The sequence below is a fragment of the Stigmatopora argus genome, chromosome 5, assembly GCF_051989625.1.
Source record: "Stigmatopora argus isolate UIUO_Sarg chromosome 5, RoL_Sarg_1.0, whole genome shotgun sequence".
NCBI lineage: Eukaryota > Metazoa > Chordata > Actinopteri > Syngnathiformes > Syngnathidae > Stigmatopora > Stigmatopora argus.
The window spans coordinates 1,643,868-1,661,728 of NC_135391.1; the positions used below are offsets into that span (position 1 = coordinate 1,643,868).

The 17,861-nt window shown below is 41.3% G+C and overlaps 2 protein-coding genes and 1 long non-coding RNA gene across 5 annotated transcripts; 1 reads left to right on the forward strand and 2 right to left on the reverse strand.

Moving 5' to 3' along the window:
• The first annotated feature begins 10 nt into the window (after positions 1-10).
• On the forward strand, positions 11-17,363 carry LOC144074863 (uncharacterized). 2 transcript variants are annotated; one of them, XR_013300404.1, is made up of 4 exons: positions 11-89; positions 2,520-2,599; positions 4,327-4,451; positions 17,177-17,363. It is a non-coding gene; the product is annotated as an uncharacterized LOC144074863 (long non-coding RNA). The 2 variants fall into 2 exon arrangements; XR_013300403.1 differs by lacking the exon at positions 17,177-17,363 and adding an exon at positions 12,975-13,487.
• fgf5 (fibroblast growth factor 5) lies at positions 1,198-5,928 on the reverse strand. The gene is made up of 3 exons (XM_077601501.1): positions 5,442-5,928; positions 4,291-4,394; positions 1,198-1,614 (listed from the first exon to the last, which is right to left on the reverse strand). Exons 1-3 carry the CDS (start codon positions 5,638-5,640, stop codon positions 1,264-1,266), a joined length of 654 nt encoding a protein of 217 aa, XP_077457627.1. The 5' UTR covers positions 5,641-5,928; the 3' UTR covers positions 1,198-1,263.
• prdm8b (PR domain containing 8b) lies at positions 9,562-16,220 on the reverse strand. Of its 2 annotated transcripts, none has more exons than XM_077601500.1 (4): positions 16,018-16,220; positions 14,380-14,643; positions 13,185-13,416; positions 9,562-12,161 (listed from the first exon to the last, which is right to left on the reverse strand). In XM_077601500.1, exons 2-4 carry the CDS (start codon positions 14,626-14,628, stop codon positions 10,903-10,905), a joined length of 1,740 nt encoding a protein of 579 aa, XP_077457626.1. In that variant the 5' UTR covers positions 14,629-14,643; positions 16,018-16,220; the 3' UTR covers positions 9,562-10,902. The 2 variants fall into 2 exon arrangements, with proteins under 2 accessions (XP_077457626.1, XP_077457625.1); XM_077601499.1 differs by having other exon boundaries at positions 14,380-14,647.
• Positions 17,364-17,861: the final 498 nt, after the last annotated feature.

Genomic DNA, 17,861 nt, shown 5'->3' on the forward strand with positions numbered 1-17,861 from the left:
CCCCCCCCCCCCCCCCCCCCACTTAGTATAGTTAGTGGTACAATCCGAGGTCTTTATTTGCCTGAAATGCAAATGACATGAAATCTGAGGTACGTAATTGTGATGATCGATCATTTTCAAGTTTTATATAATTCCTTTTTCTAAAGTGTTAACTCTTATTGGCGATCGACAATCGAACAATGAATAGCTTTTTTTCCCTATAGATTGCAACTACGCACAGGCTATTATGGAATACCATGAGTGGTATCTTCCTGTTTAAGTAGTAGTATTTTGTTTTTCCATAAAAACAGAAATTTCACTACTATGTCTTTATTTGTGATTTAAATGTCACATAAAGTCTCCTTCATAAACACATTGCAATATAAATATTTAATGTAAATCGCACCAGGTGAAAACAGTTATTTGCAGTGAGTTAAAATTCTTAAAAGCTTGTTTTTCTTTTTTCGACACATCTACCTTTAAATAATTCTGCAAAGAAATACATCATAAGGTTACAGTGGATAAAAGTTTTTATTTTAAGGTAATATGTTAAAGAAAAAAATGATAAAATTATCAGCTTTACAATGAAGGTTTTATTGTTTACAATACAAAATATGTAAGGGAAATTCAAGTAATGCATTTTTCTGATTTATCATTCATGCAAAATGTACATTTGTTTCCTCAATAAATTACAACTCATTTTGTAATATTACAATTATATTGACAATACAATAGTTCAACATATTACTTGAAAAATACAACTCAAAGCTTTTATATGCATACAAAGAGTAATTAAATCATAAAAAACAGACTTTCAATAAACCTTTATTTAAAAAACAACAACATATCTTTATTTAAATTTTAATCCTGCAACACTATATGATTAGAAAATGTAATTTAGTAATTTTTAGAAATATAAGTTTCTTGTCTAATTCCAACTTAATGTTTCCTCATGGCGTTTTAATTTTAATTTTTTCCACCGTTTTCAAAGTGACATAAAATGCTAAAAATTGGCCATTTTTACAATCTAAGATCAGGACTAACAGCCTGTCAGTATTTTCACCTTTTTTCCCTTTAATTGCACTCCAACATTTTTCTTAGTGACATACATTTGGGAGGAGAAAGTTAATATAATAGTCCATTTTTATATTCAGAGACCAGAAATGTCCAACTTGGCAAAGGCTTAGCTAGCTAGCTACCTTTTTTACATGGAATCCACAGGAACTTTTTCTGAAAATGGAGGATGTCGGGAATGTTCCGAAGTTTTTGGGGAAACTGTCTTTTCTATCCAAACCGATACTTAGGCCAGTACTTGACTTGTCTGGTCTGCGTCCCGACCCGGACTTTGGTTTTGTCGTCTTTAGCGGGCGTTCCCCGCCGCTGGTCGACTTTCCTTTCCGTGACGGCGAATCCGCGCTCGCCGTCGACGCCGAGGTCGACCCTGGGCAGGAAGTGCGTTGAGACGTGCTGGGCTTTGACTCGCGGACTCGAACCCATCTTGGCTTTGCCTCGCTTGTTCAGGGCCACAAACCATTGGCGACCAGTCCTGCGGTTCCAATGAAGTACGGAAGCGTACGTGTTGTAACTGTTCTCCTGGAAACGCTCGCGGAACTTGCAGTCGTCCGTGAATGACACCTAGGCCAAAGATAGGAATAAAATAGGAATAAAGTGCAATCATTTTCAATTAAAAATGTCTTAAAATTTTATTTTAAAGGGAAAAACACTGTCATATATTTTTCTTGAACCTTTTTGGGGGAATAAAGTACTATAATTGAATTGAATGCTTTTATTTTCATTATACAAGTATAATGATATTTAAAGCTTCACCACAACGTGCATAAATAACAACAAACAAATACATACATAAAAAATAAATAAATAAGAAGTCAACTACATAAATAAATAAGGAAATGACAGGCAAATAACAACCACAAACAAACCAATTAATAATTATCTTATGAATATCTGATTTAAAAAAAACTAGCATACACACAAAAATAAAATTTGCCTGCAACTGTAATTTTTACCTTTTTTTTTTCAAAAAAAATTGACTATAGCTTTTAATACGTCTTTTTATATTAACATTCAAACATATCAATAATTATTTTTCACCTTCTAAATCGATATTTCTTCCAAAATGTTGTCACAAAGGCTTACTTATCAATAGTAAACAACTTTATTTTTCCTTTTTCATCTTGTTTACATCTCGTCTCCACAGCAAACCTTGAATTAAGGTCGCGGCTAGCTAGCTGCTGACTAGCGACTCATTACGAAGTCAGGAAAAGACGATGTCATGGCCGTCGAATTTACGAGAAAGCATCTGGACGCGACCACACAAACGTGCAAATAGTTCCCACGTCATTAGCTCGCATTAGGCTAATTACCGCACGTCGTAAAAACCGAAGCTAAACGCACGGCGGGATTCGTCTTTGGAGCCACTTTGCCGTTGGTTGCTAACCTGTGCTAACCGCTAACAATCAAAACTGCTGGAATTTATTCGCTCTTCCCTCATTTTGACTCTGTATTTTTTTATTTGGCAGCGGTGGGAACCAGACCCAAATGCGGGTGTTCTCCTTGTTTTGTGGTGCCATTCCCAAGCAAAACAAACCGACAACGACAGGTATGAGAAACTGGATTTTCCTCCACTTGTGCTTTACACGCCATAACAACGTCGCACATTTTTATACACAAAGCGTTTAAGATGTCGAGTTTAAATCAAATCAAAAGCCTTTATTGTCATTATACACAGCTGCGTATAACGAAATTGGTGGGAAACAAAGCACCAAACTGGAGAGCAAAGAGCCGCTGCACACGCGTGCGCCGCCATTTTGGATCTAATATTTTTAAAGAAATGAGTAGTGTTGTTTGTTAAACTTGGGCAAAAGTAACAATGTAGTTGGACGTTGCTTTTGTAAAGTTTTTCCACGTGCGTTACTCTAAAAAAATGGTAAACAAATTACCGTATTTTCTCGCATATAAGCCGTACTCTTAAAATTGCCTTAAAATCGTTGAATTTTATAATTTTTCTTGTATAACGTGCCCCATGATTCACAATTTTCACCTGCATATTCTTGGTTTTACTAGGGTGTACAAATGTGTTACTTTGAAGAGAAAATCTTTAGAAAAATCATCCCACATAGAATTTTTGAGATACCGTATAAATGGATTTATAATTCAACATTCCGAAAATGTGTTGCCTGCACGTAGACAAATTTAAAAAGGAAGTCAAGTGAGCAGTATAATCAAGAAGTGTGTCTGTAGCGGTCTAGTTTTCACCAAGTCTACGGTAAACTACGGTAAGATGGCGGTGCCCTGAGCGAGCAATGACAAATAAGTGAGTTTTTTCACATTTTATGTATGCAACATACGTTTTTTTAAATTTCATACATATACATCAAAATGAATTTTGTCAAGCGCTTTATCTGTTTATCTTTTCTCTATTTTGAAATAAATGACCGTATCAGCCGCATTGTCTTGCATTATGGTGTTTTGTGCAAGTCAAGTCTAATTTATGCACATATAAGCCATACCCTCGATTCAATCATATATATATATATATATATATATATATATATATATATATATATATATATATATATATATATATATATATATATATTTATATTTACGGCACAATCATATATATATAATATATATTATATAATATATTATATTTATATATATATATTTATATTTACGGCACAATCATATATATATAATATATATTATATAATATATTATATTTATATATATATATTTTTTATTTTTTTTTGCGGTACAATTGAATTGTAATTTCTCATTTTTATTGGGTTTTTCAGAGTAGTGGTGACTTTGAATTTTCACAAAACAACTTGAATTCGTGTCAGTTTGTAACCGCAGCGGTCGCCTTTGAAGTGGCCGCTTGGCCAATGGCTAACCGGATTTGCCCAAACAAAAGCAGGGTCCTCGGAAGGGTTCCCTGGAGAACCCCTAATCGCTTTGACTTGCTTCCTATTGACTTCCACTTCAGCTGCGTGTTATCAACCAGACCAGACACCACTTCATCTTCCTCGCCCGCTAATGCGTGCTAACTAGGGGTCATTCCTGACGCTGGGCTAAACTAAGCTAAGCGACGTTGTGCGAGAAATTTGTGGCCAGCAAACGTACATGTGACAATTTAACCGTTAAAAACACTTTTGTTGGCGTTCAAGTTGCAATTTCAATAGTTTCCACTTGATGTCAAATTGTGGCTTGATGGTGATTTCAAAACAATGTTTGTAGTACTATCAACGTACATGTAGCATGTTAGCTTAGCATGTTGCTAGTGCTCACAGTGGCATGAAGGCGTCCTCTGTTATTCATGGCCAGGAATCGGTTGCTGTGTACTCCCCGGATGCCGATCACCCCCTGCGACACGGCAAAAAGCTCCAGGATACCTGCAAAGTCCAAAGACCGACTCACTCGTCCATTGGTCCATCATCGTTGACTGACAGGTAAGAGTTTTTAACCATTTCATGCTTGTCTAAAATGTCCTATTGTTGTCATTTTGCAATTACAGTCTTCCCTCGATTAGCGCGAATTCACTACTCTGCAATTTTTTTCTGCTATTAATTATTTTTAAAAACATTTTAAGTTCTTGTTAAGATTACTGTATGATGATGTCAAGTGAGATGTTTGCAAATTATGAATTCAAATTGCGTTTTTTTTTTAATGTTAATTCGCTCTCTATTTCCAAGTGAAAGTAGTTCTACTTTATTGTAGTTTTGGCACACAGGTGAGTTTATTTTCAATTACACTTGTGTTGATGATGACATATGATCGATTTGTACTATAAAATGTAGCCTTCTCCAATTAAAAAAAATGTAAGTGTTTGCGCAGTAGCATTTTTAATTGAATTGAATGGAATGCTTTTATTGTCAGTATAATGAGATTTAAAATGTCACCACAAATTGCACAAATAAGAACAAATCAATACATAATCATTAAACAATAACATAAATAACCAATAAATAAATAAATTGTCGATAAATAAATAGTCACATAACAAGTAGGCCTTAAAATAGGGCTTTAAGTCTTTAAAATAGCATTCAAAACCTGTGTTAGAAAAAGAAATAGATTGAAATTTGGATGAGTGGTTCGGAATTTGAAGTCGGTTTCAGGCCTGAATTATCGATCAAAAAGTATTTCAAATCAGCTTGTAATGCATTGTTAGGCAACAGTAGAATTGTTATCATTCCAAATTAGGGTCAAAGGTGAAAATGCGTTTCAAACCAAGGTTAAGGTTTCAAATCGGTGTCATCCTATCACAAAAGCACCAGATTCATTTTTTCATGGATCTCATGACTGGATTAAGGCTCCAAACACGGTTTACAGTTTTACATGAAAAGGTTTTACACAATCCAGGTGTTGAGGCTCCCAAATTGCCCCCCCCTGATCCCCCAACCCCCGAAAACCACGTCGCGTAAACATAAGCGTAAACTTACTGAGAGGGTCGGCTTGGTGACTCCCGTTGATTCTGCCGTCCGGGTGAATCTGGAGATGGAAGCCGATCCCCACCCTGCAGTAGAGCCGGCAAGTCCGGCGCCCCGAGCGGACTTCCCGCTCCTCCTCCGACCCCCCCTCCCCCCCATGCGCCGCGGCCACCAAGTGCGCGACGGTGAGCAGGTACAGCGGGACGTTCATGCTGGACCACCCGCCTGTCCCAGCGCTCGCATTTCCAGCTGAAATCCTACACGCGCACGCACCCCAGGATATTTATACCGCCGATGATCTCATCGCCCCGGGCATTTCTCCGTCCTCCCTCCCGGGTTGCCATCGCCGCCACCGCCGCCGTCGTCGTCGGGCCGCCGCTGGAGCCGCGTGCGCGCCGAGCATCTGAAGTTTTGGCGCGCGTTAGCCCGGACGCACGTCTGAGCGAATTAACCGCGCCGCAGCGGGGAGGCGATGGCGTTGGTTGGCGGGCCGCATTAACGTCAATTTGATTTTATGTGGGCCGGACCATTTTAGATAGAATATTTAGGGTTTTTAAATAAATGGATTAAAAGAACTGGATTAAAAGCCCTGAATATTCCGTTTTTTTATAGATCTAAAACAATGTTTTTTTGAGGTATTTTTTATATATTTTTAGATTTTACAAAATGATTTTTGAACTAAAAAATGGATAAAAAATAACAATTATTGATTTAAAAGGGGGAAAATCAGGAAATTTAATATACTCTTCATTTGAATTTGATCCTAAAACAGAAAGTGGGCCCTCATGATTTACTTTCTCGGGCCGCACAAAATGATGCGGCGGGCCAGATTTGGCCCCCGGGCCGCCACTTTGACACCTGTGGTTTAATTTGTCCTTTAATTTGTCAGCAGATGCGCAATGGATTCGTATTCATGAGTCGGTACAACCCAAATCTTTCTCAGGGCTGCGGAAATCAATACAGTTCCAATTATTCATTCATGCATTCATTTCCTGAACCGCTTTATCCTCACTGGGGGTTGCAGGGGGTGCTTGAGCCCATCCCAGCTGACTTCAGGTGGTCAACCAATTGCAGGGCATGAGAAGACAAACAACCAATCACTCGTAGCTAGGGGCAATTTAGCATACAATTAGCCTAGCATGCATGTTTTTGGAATGTGGGAGGAAACCGGAGTACCCGGAGAAAACCCACGCAGGCCCGGGGAGAACATGAAAACTCCACACAGGTGGACCCACCTGGATTTGAACCCATCACTCCAGAACTGTGAGGCCAATGCGCTAACCACTGAGCCGCCGGGCCGGCCCGTTTGAAATTATTGTGAAATAATGAGTTCCTCAAAATGGGTCACGGTGGCGCTTTACTGTCGTCAGCCACGTTTCATCCCGCGCCCCCCTAGCCAAGCCCCTCCCCGCCGCGGATTACAAGTCGCAAAGCTAAGCTAATTGTCTGCAGCCGGCTGATCTCGGGCCGGTCCGAGCGTCGCCCGCTGTGTAAACAGCACGCCACTGTCCCTAACGTAGCGCCATTCCGTTGGCCCGTCAACTAATCCCCTTTGCTCGTATAAACAAGGAGCGGCGTGGCTTTTTAATTCCAGAAGAATCCACCAACATGTTTTGGGTCGTTCCTTTGATTGTCTAAATACAGTCATATCTCTACTTATGGAATTAATTGGTGCCAGAACTTTTCTTGTAAATTGATAGATCGATAAAAAACTGAATATTCAGGGCTTTTAATCCATTTATAAAAAAAAAAATCAAAATATTATATCTAAAATGGTCCCGCCCACGTTAAATCAAGTTGACGTTAAAGCGCCCCGCGAACCAACCTGAATCTGACACCCTTGCTCTAGGGCTTGTGTGGATTTTCTTTGGGTACTCCGGTTTCCTCCCACATTCCAAAAACATGCATGCTAAGCTAGCTGCTAAATTGCCCCTAGCTAGATTGTTTGTTTGTCTCATTTTGCCCTGCGACTGGCTGGCCACCAATTCAGGGTGTCCCCTGCCTCGTGCCCAAATTCAGCTGGGATAGGCTCCGGCACCCCCGTTGCCCCGCGAGCTTTGTGAGGACAAGCGGTTCAGTAAAAGAATGAATATTATTAGGATCATAAAACTACACTAATGTAATTTCAGGTCGCCTATTACCGCAAGTTGACTTTGAAGCCACCCCCCCCAAAATACCTACTCGGGACCGACTTGGGACCGGAAGGTTAAGGTTCGAGACTTCCTTGAGACTCGTCCCATTTCTGCCCGCCGCCTAGTCGAACGGTTAATTGGTCCAAAATGACGGATAAGGGCGAAAGGGCGAGCGTGTGCGGTCTATTTTTGGGGTTTGGCTACCTGCTGGCGTTTAAGCGTTGAGTCGTGTCAGCAAAATGGGGGTAAAAATGTAGCGTGACCACGGCCCGGGGCCAAATGGAAGTGCCAGCTTAGCACACGTATAAAGTGTCCTCGTGTCTATGACACAAGCGACAAAGCATGAGGTCACTAAATATCACTGATCAAAAAGTGTGTGTGACTGCGACATGGTGTGTGTGTGTGTTTGTTGTCGGTATGACGTCACGTGTATCGTATTTTGTGCGTGAAAGTTACCGTGCGTGGGTGCCTTTCTATTTGTATATATTCAATTCATTAGTTTCCACCATTTCTATTTATTTGTCTCCTAGTAGTTTTGTTGGCTGCAGTTCCGTTTTGTGCCACGCAATGTCGCTGTTCCCCTTTTTTTCGCACTTTTGAAATCAATGAGCGTTTTGTTTCTTCCCATATATTGAGGCTATTTTTATATGCGCCATGTAGAAGTAACATAACTAATACAGAAGGTGACCTTGCATTACTTTATATCAAATTTACATTCGCCTCGAGCTTAATTATAGCTATAAATACACGCAATTAGTTTAAAAAATATCTGGTATTGTTAAACTGTACAACCTGCAGTTTATTCTCCTTTTTTTTGTAGCAATTTGTAGCATAGTAAAAATGCTTAATGGTGTAGTAAAGGTTAATTTCCCTCGCAGTATTTTTATTTAAAACTTGTTTCATGTTTGAAATATCGGAATGTATTCATATAAATGTGACCTCTAATAATTTGTTCTCCCTCACATTTTAAAGGTTTAATTTGATGCCATAGGACCAATTTAAAATCACATTTAATATTTTTAACTTAACTACTACTAACCTATTTTTATTGTGAATTAATTTAAATACAAATGATCTTATAGTTGTTGAAGCCTCTTAATTGTAATTGCCCTATAAATCATTAAATGGTGTTTAAATTTGAATTTCATATTTTGAGATTGCAAGCTTGCAATAGAATATAGATTTATAACATATCTTCATTATAGTGACATTTGACACAAAATTTCATTCTTTAAATGCAATAACAATAAAAAATATTATTGCAGCCAATGTGTAATTATACCTTCTTTGTAATATTAATGAAATACACATTTAATATCTCAAAATGGTTATTTCTCATTGTATAATTAAATATCCAGCACGTAATGCACAATTAAAATAAATTAAACACTGTTTAATCTGACCTGTATGCATTCAGCAAAATAATAATTTACCATCACAATACCACCCAAAAATATTTTTCTCTCGTTAAACAGATTTCAAATCGCCGTTTTCCATATTTTATCGATGAAAACGAAGAATGAGAAAATATAAAAAGCATAAAAGAGCAAGACCATTTGAAAATAAAGCTATTTTTATTGTCATTGCATTCAACATGATTAGATCAACTGTCGTACGTAATAAATTTTCCCCGCCGGGCGGAAAAGAAACATTAAAACGTGGAACGTGGCCCCCACACGGACACAAAATATGATTATGATGATGACGATCACACTTTTGTATTTCAAATGGGAGGGACGCCGTTTTTTTGTATCGACACGCCAGCCACACGTCGGCGTGGAAACGAAACGCTTTGCCGTGGTGGTGGTGGTGCATGCAATCGCTCGCGCGCTATAATCGTGTAGGATATAAAATACCACTCACTGTACATTTACACATATTTCCATCTTCTCTTATTAGATGTGGAAGTGCTTCATAAATAGATTCATTTTCAAACGTGACATTTATCTTTTGTACACAAAAGGGAACCTTCCAGAAAAGGAGTGCAAAGGGGAGGAGCCAGGGGACGGCCGGGGGTGCCGTGAGGAGACGTCCGGGGACGACGAATCCCGGGCGCCGCGTCGCCGTCTTTTGCCAGGCTAAATTTAGCTTCTTCTTGACAGGAAGTGCGTCGAATAATAAGTCAGGGTTAGCTCGTCAAACGTTAAAAATTTCTTTAGGCTTGCTCGTATGTTCTTTTAGTGGATATACGACTATGTACCATATGCTAGTTGGCTATATATAGCATTACGAGGGAGTTAGGACTTGATTTGTTCAGGGATTGTTTGTCAAATGTTAAAATTTTCTTTAGGCTTGCTCGTATGTTCTTTTAGTGGATATACGGCTATGTATCGTATGCTAGTTGGCTATATATAGCATTACGGGGGAGTTAGGACTTGATTTGTTCAGGGATTGTTTGTCAAACGTTCAAATTTTCTTTAGGCTCGCTCGTATGTTCTTTTAGTGGATATACGACTATGTACCGTATGCTAGTTGGCTATATATAGCATTACGAGGGAGTTAGGACTTGATTTGTTCGGGGATTGTGGGTAAAAACTGTCAGATTTGGATAAGACTGTTATTGGACCTGCGGTCAAAAGTTTTGAGACACTCTCTGCCAATCAGAGCTTGTCCTTGAGAAGCTTTAAAATAAAGCCAACTGATGATGCCTTTTTTATTTAGAAATGTAACGCATTGCACTTGCTTCGTAAGGATTAGCCATAGCGTGCAAACCTGGCCAAAAATTGTCCAGTGTTTTGTTTTCCTGTTAGTCAGTGCTAATGGCGGAGCAATCGCTAATACGAGAGGAGTTTATACTACTTCTCGTTGGCAAGTGGTGGTGCGTTATTCTTATTTTTAGGACATTTGTGTGCATCATTTTGGGAATATTTTGAAGGGAAGACAAAAGCAAACGACCCTGGATAGGTTCCATCTGAAAGTCAGGGTGGAGGCGGGGCCAATAGAGGCAACCCGGGAGAAGAAAGGTATCAAAATGTCAAACAAAATTAGAATTAAGTTTAGTGTAAGGTTAGATTAAACTTATTTTTGAGTGTGTCTGCATCGTAATCCAAATTCATTTCAATTTGTTTATGTTATGTTACGAGCGTGTTGCCATGCAAAAAAATCTCTCTCAGGCTACAATGTCCGCCAGCTGAACAGTTAGGGGTGACGAAGTAATAAATCGTGACCTGGGAGGAGCTAAATCTAGCCTGGACTGTTACAGAACCACTAGCGCATTGGGAGGATTTTGCCCCAATCAAATCGACCAATCATGTTTGGGAGGAATTCTGTCTGGGGGGGGGGGAAGAATGAGCAAGTCTGAGAACCCTTCCTAGCGTAACCCTAACCAAGGCCCCCGGGAGTCAGTTGTGCGACGTCATGTGACGCGAAAGGTGATGGCGCTCTCGGAAGGACTCGTTGCAGATGGGACACTTGAGCTTCTCCTCGCGCCGCCGCTTGACCAGCGGCTCCATGGCGTACTCCTTCTTGTGGTGCGAGCGCATGTGGTAGACCAGGTCCGAAGTCATGCGGAAGGAGGCGTTGCACTTGGCGCACCAGTTCTGCGCCGGCAGGCACAGCGACGTGAAGGAAGGGGGCAGGAGGGTGAGCGCCGAGGGCATCTGAATCTGGACGGCGCCCGAGTTTTTGGGCCAGAAGGTGGCGGCGGTGGCGGCGGCGGTGGCCGCGGCGGCCGCCGCCGCGTAGACGAAGGGGCTCTGCTTGGCCACGCCGCCCGGGACGGGGCAGTTGGCGCCCAGTTCGGCGCCCTGCAGCTTGGCGGCCAGGTGGTCGGCCTGGTAGAGGCGGCTGGAGGAGATGGTGTCGCCCACCGGCGGGTGGCAGTCCAAGAGCTTGGGCGCCATGACCAGCGGGGAGATTTGGGAGTAGGCGGAACGGGACGGTTGGCTGAAGGCGCTCTTACGCTCGCCGCCCTGGTTGACCGAGGTGAAGGCGCTGGCCGCCGGCGGTTGCGTCTCGGAGAGGACCTGCCGGATGTTCAGGTGCTTCTCCGAGGGGCCGCCGCCGGGGCGGTCTTTGTTCTCCGAGCCGCCGCCGCCGCCGCCGGACAGGCTTTTGCTGCTGCCGTGGTTCTTCAGGGTCTGGATCGACTTCTTGACCTCGGTGAAGGCGCTGCACTTGGTCTCCGAGGGGCCGGAAGAAGGCAGCGCCCGGTTCTCCTCCAGGCCGTACACTCCGCGGTAGTTCTGCGCCGAGGTGGCCAGTTCCTCCTTGGACTTGGACTGCGGCAAGCCGGGTCGCCGGGACTCCCGCTCGTCCACGGCGGAGAACTTCCTCTTCCCCGAGCTCTCGCTGCTGCAGACCTGGGCCTCCTTGTCGCCGGCCGGGCTGCCGCTGCGGTTGTTCTCCATGTCTCGGGCCAGGTTGTGGAAGTCCGTGGAGGGTTTGTTGGCGTCGCCCTCGGGGCGGCCGTGCCCGCGTTTGGGGCTGCTCCTGGCGGGCGTGGCGTTGGGACGGTCGGGGCTGCGTTCCCTGCCGGGATCCTCGTCCGCTCCCGTCAGGTTCTGCAGTCTTTTGGTGCAGCGGAAGCGAAGGTGCGCCAGGAAGGGGAACTCGAACTGGAACCTCTGGCCGCAGTCCGGACACGAGTTGTGGCTGCCGCCTGGAAAAAAAACACCGGCGTTAGTTTAGAGTAGCCACGCTTGTGGTGAAGGTTCAACTCATTTAGATTAGAACACAAGTGTCAAAGTGGTGGCCTGGGGGCCAAATCTGGCCCGCCGCATCATTTTGTGTGGCCCGGGAAAGTCAATCATGAGTGCCGACTTTGTGTTTTAGGATCAAATTTAAATGAAGAGTATAGATGTATATTATATTTCCTGATTTCCCCCCTTTTAAATCAATAATTGTCATTTTTTAATCATTTTTTTCTGTGTTTTTAGTTCAAAAATCATTTTGTAAAATCTAAAAATATATTTTAAAAAAAAAGCTAAAATAAACATTGTTTTAGATCTATAAAAACTGAATATTCAGGGCTTTTAATCCAGTTCATTTAATCAATTTATTTAAAAAAATCTAAATATTATATCTAAAATAGTCCGGCCCACATGAAATGGAGTTGACGTTAACGCGTCCCGCGAACCCACCAGAGTCTGACACCCTTGATTTAGAACTTTATTTCATCCCGTATTCAGGGAATTCCAGTAATTGCAGTAGCGAGCACAGACACAGAAGACAATGTAGACCTAGCTTAAAAAAAACTTTGTCTGTAATGTAATAACAACTTTGGATGAAAACTAGCTCCCGTTCATCAATACTGCCCATAAATCTCTGATATTTGTGACCACCAACACAACTGGATGGAACCATTTTTTCCAGAAACTATCTCAAATGAAGCATAGCGGGCAGAAATTTGTGCCGTGATGCGGTGACCACAAACACCTCTAAAAATACTGTCATTCCCGTACTATTAACCCAGAACCCTTGCCCAGAAGACTTCAACGCCAAGGCCTACACTGTGCCCAGCTGCCCGAGCCGCTTCGTCGAGCTCAAATCCTCTGACCGAATACCCCAGCTCCATCTTTTTGCCGATCCCGTAGCGTCCACAGGCTTAGAAAAGCCACCACGGTGGACTAAAACGCTCAGTAGGACCCCAAAACCTTTGATAGCGTGAAGCCCCTCCCCTCACCTTTGCTCTTGGCGGGCACCCTGGCAGCGGTGAGCAGCAAGAGTTCCACCAGGTCCTTCCCGTACCACACCAGCAGTTCCTCGTCTTTCTCGATGCGCCTCAGCGAGCGGTAGAAGAGCTGCCCGTTCTTGACGTACGCCTCCAGGTTCTGCTCGTCCTTGTCCCGAGCCGATTGCACCAGGCGGAGCCACATCAGGCCTTCCGACGTGCTATTGGCCGCCGACGTGTCCACCTGTCGAAAGACTTTCAGGTTAGCGATTTGTGCTAACCGCAACGGCGAATCATTACAATTCAGGTTCTGTTTATGGTGCCATTGAGTTGAATAGAATTCCATATTGTCTGATTGTGGAAAATGTATATTCATATCGCAATTTCATATCAATGGTGATTCCCACCATACTACCATGTGAAATCTTTGTTATTTCCATACAATATTCCCAGAAGATTAAATATTTTTGTCATATCATGGATTTTTCTCTATGTATTTTTAATCACCGTAATTATCCAAATATCGCGAGTTACTTGGGTTATTTAAATTTCCCATTTTTTCCGACAGTGTCATTATATCATCACTAAAAAAACATCCCAACATCTTGTAAATCTATCACGCTATTTTTGATCAAATATTGATGAGTTTATCATTTCTATGTCTTGCATTAATGATGACTTTTTGGTTTTAATTGTCACATTATTGACATCAAAATATCCAATTGTAGTCACATAGATATAAATTCATCTATTTTTAAATATCATAATAGGACTTTGATCCCCCAGTATATTAAAACACCACCGATTAATCTGTAACGTCTTTGCTAATTTTAAAAAAAAGTCCAATTACACGTTAATTCTTTTCCTGCAAATAACATACAATTTTTACATACCCATAAGACCACAAACTCCAATTGTACTCATTAAAAATCACCATCATAACTCACGATTGGAAAAATACCCAAATACGACCAGTAGAAACATTTACGTTAGTGCTGCATTTTTTTAATCTTGCACTTTAGTGATTTTTTTGTCTGTTTGTTTTTACCTCACTTCAATTTTTATTATATCGAAGTCTTTTTAGGACTACTTATACATGTGTTTTTCTCATTATACTTGTACATAGTGCTACTAAATGCATTGAATTGAATTCCAATGGAACTTGATGGCGTCCCATCGGCGTCCAATCATCCAATATGGCGCTTACCCGAAAGATATAAGGCGCCGTGCGTTTGTCGGTGGCCTTGAGAGCGACGAAGGCGATGCTGTCGTACATGGACGTGTGACTGAGCACGCACGGCCCGAAGATGGCGCTCTCGGGCACGTCGCAGGTGGTGTAGACGCTGGTGAAGATGTCCGTCAGACATTGCTGCACCGCCTTGGCGTCGCCGTCCCACAGCGGCGCCTTGTGCTGCTGCTGCTGCTGCTGCTGCGGTTGCGAGCTCGACTCCTCCATGGTCTAGGTCCGACTCTGCCTTGACACACACGACACTCCATTTTATAACTTGCGACCTTTTTATTTGCAAATATCCCAAAAAATCCATAAATCTGTCCTCTGTAGAGGACATTTTATAAAGCTAAATATGTCAAATCCATTGCATTCACTTCCAATGATAACACATTTATTTTGCAGTATTCCAATTGCTTCACATATATTAGGGAATTTCAAAATAAATGTGATTGGACATTTTTTTTCTTATAATCAAGAGAATAAGAGACTTTTGGGGGGATTTCTTGAGCGTCCAACAAATGTTCTTATTTATTATAGTACTTTAATTTGCCCAATTAATGACTATATTTGATATTTTTAATTTTATTGCACTGAGCGTTTTTTCAAAACATTAATAGAGTTTTTTTTAAATAGGTGAAGGTTGACTGTAATTCATTTTTATTTATTTTGAGACCACTGATAATATTAAAACTAAAGATATATTTTAGGCAATAAAACAGGCTGGCTGTATTATTAATGTTACAAAAATGTTCAAAATACATTTTGATGACGGTGTCTTTTTGCTATTTAAAAGGGGAATAAAAGCAATAAAGTCCCATTTTCTCCATGTATTAATTTGATATTATCGCTCCAAAAACAATATATAAATCATCATTTTGAGGCCCATTCATTCACTGCCATATTTAAGTGGAATACTACAAAAGAAAACGGAATAAATGGCGTTTATTTTTCGAAAACACATTAAAATTCTCTTTTTTGTCCTATTCATTTAAAATGAGTGTACAATATATAGCCGCTTCTATGAACGCGCGTTTTTAATTCTGTTATAATAATGAAAATAGAACAGAGTTTAATCCTGATCCCGTCATAAAGTCATCCATTCTTTTTTTTTATCCTCTTTTTTTTATCACAAGCCTCATTTGCATAATCCGCCACTTTCCACCCGGCATGGGAGAGTGTAATTAAAGCAGAACGAGCGCTTCATTATTATGATGATGAGTTATTTCTTTCTTTCTTTCATTCTCGTCTAAACTGGCACCTGATACGCACGCACTAAATATTTATTCCGGAATAAAAAAAGTATCATTTTCTGATAAAATAGCATTTTTAATGGACATTTTGAAAAAAAAAAATCCTTTGTACCCATGACAGCTACAAAAAAAATGTTTTTGTGTGCAAATATGATTTAAAAAATGCAGTTTAGATCAATTCGAGTGCAAGTTGTTTGCCAAAAATGGATGTTTTGACTTGGTATTTTGCTCCAAATTGGGGGGAAATCGTCCTCGATCGCGATCTGCATTGGCTTTTTTTTATTTTTATGAAATGTATTATTATGAATATGAATTTAATTGAACCCACCCAGACATCCATTCATCCATCCGTCCATCCGCTTACCTCTCGTGTAGAATCGGAATAAAATAATCCACGAGAACGGCCGAATAAGAAGTAAAAAAAGCAGCGAAAAATGTTCCTCAGCTGACTCGGAGCAGGAGCAGGACTAGTACCAAGACCAGGACCAGGACTAGGACCAGGACCAGGACTCGGACCAGGACGCGTCCCGCACCACCCCCGCACGCACGACGTGTTCCGGTGTTGTGGACGTCTCGCTGGGCGACGCGCGCGTTTTGTCGGCCGCACATAATCTCTCCAATCAGGCGTGTCACTCCTCCTTTTTAACTCTTCGCTGTCTGGACACTCTTTGACAAGAGAGACCACCTCCAACCCCCTCTTATTATTGGCATTCTCATCCAAAACCTTTCATATTTTATCGCACTTGAGGGAAATCGCTTTTTTATTATTTTTGTTTTTTTATTGTTTTTCAAACGTCGTTCCGATACTATTCACTTTCATAGAATTATCGTTCACTCAGAACCAGACCCCATCGAGACTCCTTGCACCTTTATGCTTGTTCTGGAAGCCCTGAAGTATCTCCTGTCTTTTCTGACGGTGGTTTCTTGACATTTTATTATTATTGCTGATAATATTGATGTTGCTCCATACTTTTTTTTACTAAAAATTTCTCAGGCGGCACGGTTCGCCCAAGTCACGACACTTTACCCCTCCTTATATTTAATTTCTTAGATTATTATTATTTTTTAGATATGTCAGATCCATTTGGACTGGCAGGGTTGGCAATGATCATTTGCAGACTTTCCCATTTGAAATGGATTGGACGTCTGGGGTCGTCAATGGCAAAAAAAAAATCTAATACTGTACATAAATGTGTCGTCCATCGTCGTCAATGGCTGCCAACGAAGTAATAATGACTCATTATTAAAAAATATATACTCATAATGCATCAATATGCATCCTAAAAAACACAAGGAAACACTAAATAAAATGATTTTCCTATTTATTCCCCAAATGGCGTGTTTATGGACATTGTTACACACACACACACACACACACACACACACACACACACACACACACACACACACACATACACACACATACACAAACACACACACACACACACACACACACACACAGACACACAGACACACACACACACACACATCGATGTGGTCATCAGCCTCTATTCTTTCTCCAGCTTCACACCACCGAGGACCGAGGTCACCTACCAGCTGTGGCCGGCTCACGAGGCCTCTCACTCGGCCTCGCTCAGCTCAACGTCCCGCTGGAAGACTGGAAGCGGTGGTCCACTCTACTGCAGTACTCCAAGACGCACTAAGGGGGCGCCAACGTATAATGCTCCCGGCTATATGAGAGGCGAGTGAATTTCCCCCTTTTTTTTACTGTCTTGTCTGTCTCTTCTTCTTTTTTTTCTTTTTTTTTTACCTTGATGTCAAGTGCATGATTCATAAGCACTTTTAAAGGCAGGAATATGATGACAAATTGATGATGGTATTAAAGTGTAATCACACACTTTTTTAGCTCAATAATTTCCACTCAAGATCCACTTGAGGCGACTAATGATACAATTTGAAGATGTCTCGTCCTTTTAGGTGTTTGCCCTTGTGCTCCATCGTAAATCCATCAGATCAATGGCGCCGCCGCCGCATAAACAAATAAGACCTTCATCTTTTTGGATTATTCCAAATAAATCAAAAGGGCCCAAACAAACGGAACGCAGCCGAGCAGCGAGCGGCGCCTGCGCTTTTAATTGCGTCTATAAAAACGGCTTCCCTGGGACTCGTTGTCATACTATCAAATGCGCAGCCATATTCTTGTTATGTTTCTGCCATCTATTAAATATGAAATTGTCTTTGTCGACC